We start from the raw sequence: 2,892 nt of genomic DNA, 5'->3' as shown, positions 1-2,892 counted from the left end.
GTATATATTGTATATTAACTATAAAAATAATAGTTTCAAACCATAACGAAACACAAACTTCAGCTCCTAAACAGCAGCTCTTATAAATATAAATTATAGAATTTCATATTTCTTTAACAAATAATCTGAACAAAAAATAAAAATTAAATGTGAAAATGTGGTGAGGTCATTTTGACCAGATTTGACTTAATCCTCATTTCATATGAAAAATTCCACATATTTATTATTATAGTCTGGATTTTGACAAAATTAGTCCAACTTATGGTGTCTTATTTTGAAAATATGGWTGTTGTGCTTGTTCCTTTTCCTGTTGGTGTGATGTGATGTCTGTGGATTGACTGGGGATTAATTAATTTGTGAATTAGGGGTCAGAGCCACCAGGACTCAGGGAGAACCAAAGACTGGATCTGAACCTCTGAGGGAAACCCAGAAGACCCAGCCCTCCCTGTCAGATTTAAGCCCCGCCCCCTTCATGTAGTGGCTCTAATAAAGGTCATGTGACTTGTGACGAGCGTGGGAATGAAAGAAACAAACACAGTGAGTTTTCTTAGAAACAGCTCAGGTTTATTATTTAAAAGAYTACATCCCACCCTGAGCCCCCCGACCCTCCAACAGCATCAGTTTAAAGCGTCGAGTCGTCCGACGGTGAAAAAACAAAAAGCTTCAAGCTGTTAAAACGTTACAGCAGATTAAATCTCTTCACACAGTAAATCAGAATAAAGCTTCAAATAAAACCAGAATAAAAACCGTGGATCAGCTGACGAGCTCTGAAAAGTCCCACGCTCCTTAAACGCCTCAGCTGTGAAGTTTAAAGCAAAGTTTGTGTCTCCGCCGCAGACAGGAAGTGTGTGCGGCCGGCTTCCTGTCGACATCCAGGCTCCGCCCCCTCCTGGACCTCGGCCCTCGCCGGCGGTTTGACCGACCGTCACCCCGAGCTCCTGAACACAACACGGACATGATGAGGATCAGAACCAGTAAAGGTTTTACGTCACAGCTCAGACATAAAAAACCCTCATTAAAGTTACATAAAATTAGGATTTAGACCAAATGTTTCTGTATTATTGTAACCAACAATACAAATTAAATCATATCTCTGATCTACTAAAGATATCAGGATGATCTCAGCATCAAAATGTAGCAGGAATCTGAAAATATGATGAGGTCATTTTTACCAAATTTGACTTAATCCTCATTTCGATTTGATTGGTCAAACGTAGTGTCTGAAAGTCRACGTTTAAAAATAAATAAATCCTTTTACATGTCAAATGTTTCTACACCATTTGATCTGAAATGTTTTTGGTATTTTTCATCAGTTTGACTAAAGATGGGAGCAGATTACCTAATTTCCCTCTGAGATCAATAAAGTATTTTTGAACTGAATTTAATATTTGCAAATAGAAAACATTCATTCAAGGGTTTTATTATAATTTTTTCTTGTTTTATTTTAGATTTGTGTCTTTGTAGGAGTAAAATCATTTTCTAGCTGTTTTTTTTAAGTTCATCTGTTAACTTGCAGACATTATTTGTAAAACTCAACACAATATTTTGAATAAAAAGCTCTTAAACTAAAGTTAGAAAATAAAATCAAAGTAAAAGTTCCAGGTTTTCTGCTCAGAGTGAGTCATAAACCAAAGATTGATGGTTTAACAAGCAGAACTAATGAAAATACTGAGAAAAGCAGCTAAATGATAAATAAAAGGACATCAGAAAGTCTGGAGAACTGTCAAGAAGTGACAAAAACTAGTTTTAAATAAAGTTACATTTAAAATGAAATGCTATATTTTATATGTGAAAGTTTAATTTGTTAAATTTTTTAGCTGCAANGCTAAATGATAAATAAAAGGACATCAGAAAGTCTGGAGAACTGTCAATAAGTGACAAAAACTAGTTTTAAATAAAGTTACATTTAAAATGAAATGCTATATTTTATATGTGAAAGTTTAATTTGTTAAATTTTTTAGCTGCAAAATAACTAAAATTTTATTTTCTCACTGATTTTAGTGTCTCATCTTTACCTGAGGAACTAAAAGATTAAATATCTGATTCCTGTTTGTAATTACAGTAACTGAGCAGCAGGTGGCGCTCTGACTCCTTTGAAATGAAGTGAACTAAACCTCAGATGAACTGTTTAGTTTTTATTGAATCAAAACATGAAAAACTACAGAAACTAACTTTAATTCTTGTGTTTTTTTTCCTCTTTGTGTTAAATTGAAACTGGGCTGAAGTTCTCAGAGGAACCTGCTTCAGCGATGCGTTCAGTGGCAGTGGGACGTTTGTGCGTTGACTCACATGTCATCAGACACAGGGCGCCACACAGGAGCAGCGTCAGCGCAGGAATGCCAGCAGAGAGGGGAGCGGCGCTGTCGCCTGGAGAGGAGGAGGAGGAGCCTCCCGCCTGCTGCGTCTCCTGCCGAGCCTCAGATTCTGCTTCTTTACACTTCTGACTGTAAGAACCCAAACACAAACCGGGTCAGGACCACCCTGCAGAACCAGAACCCTGTGTGTGAACTGGACTCACAGCTGTTTCTGCAGGTACTGCCGGTTGGACTCGCAGGCTCTGGTCTGACTCTGAGCCGCCAGCAGCTGACTGTCGGCTGCTGCCTTCAGGCTCAGGCAGGCCTCGGTCTGGTGGTCCGCCTGGGTCAGGTTCTGCTGCAGGGCCTCCATCCTGTCTGAGGGGACACAACAGACCCGGTTTGATTTACCTCAGAACCTTCAGGTTAAAACCACACCACAGGAGGATTTAAAAAAGCTTTTTTATGAACAGTTAACATCTTACCTGCTGCAGATAATACTTCCTGTTTTTATGAACAGTTAACATCTTACCTGCTGCAGATAATACTTCCTGTTTTTATGAACAGTTAACATCTTACCTGCTGCAGATAATACTTC

General features: G+C 38.5%; 1 protein-coding gene across 1 annotated transcript in view; it reads right to left on the bottom strand.

Moving 5' to 3' along the window:
* Window positions 1-542: 542 nt before the first annotated feature.
* Window positions 543-2,892, bottom strand: part of si:ch211-1a19.3 (rootletin) — a 13,612-nt gene continuing 11,262 nt past the window's right edge. Inside the window, exons 3-5 of the mRNA XM_014026924.1 lie at window positions 2,519-2,672; window positions 2,290-2,444; window positions 543-938 (exon numbers count right to left, since the gene is read on the bottom strand). Coding sequence (XP_013882378.1) covers window positions 937-938; window positions 2,290-2,444; window positions 2,519-2,672 — 311 coding nt within the window. The 3' untranslated portion in view covers window positions 543-936. The remainder of the gene's footprint in view (window positions 939-2,289; window positions 2,445-2,518; window positions 2,673-2,892) is intronic.

The sequence above is a fragment of the Austrofundulus limnaeus genome, unplaced genomic scaffold, assembly GCF_001266775.1.
Source record: "Austrofundulus limnaeus strain Quisiro unplaced genomic scaffold, Austrofundulus_limnaeus-1.0 Scaffold601, whole genome shotgun sequence".
Classification (NCBI taxonomy): Eukaryota; Metazoa; Chordata; class Actinopteri; order Cyprinodontiformes; family Rivulidae; genus Austrofundulus; species Austrofundulus limnaeus.
Note: the sequence above shows the minus strand (reverse complement) of the source record. Positions and strands in the feature narration are given on the sequence as shown.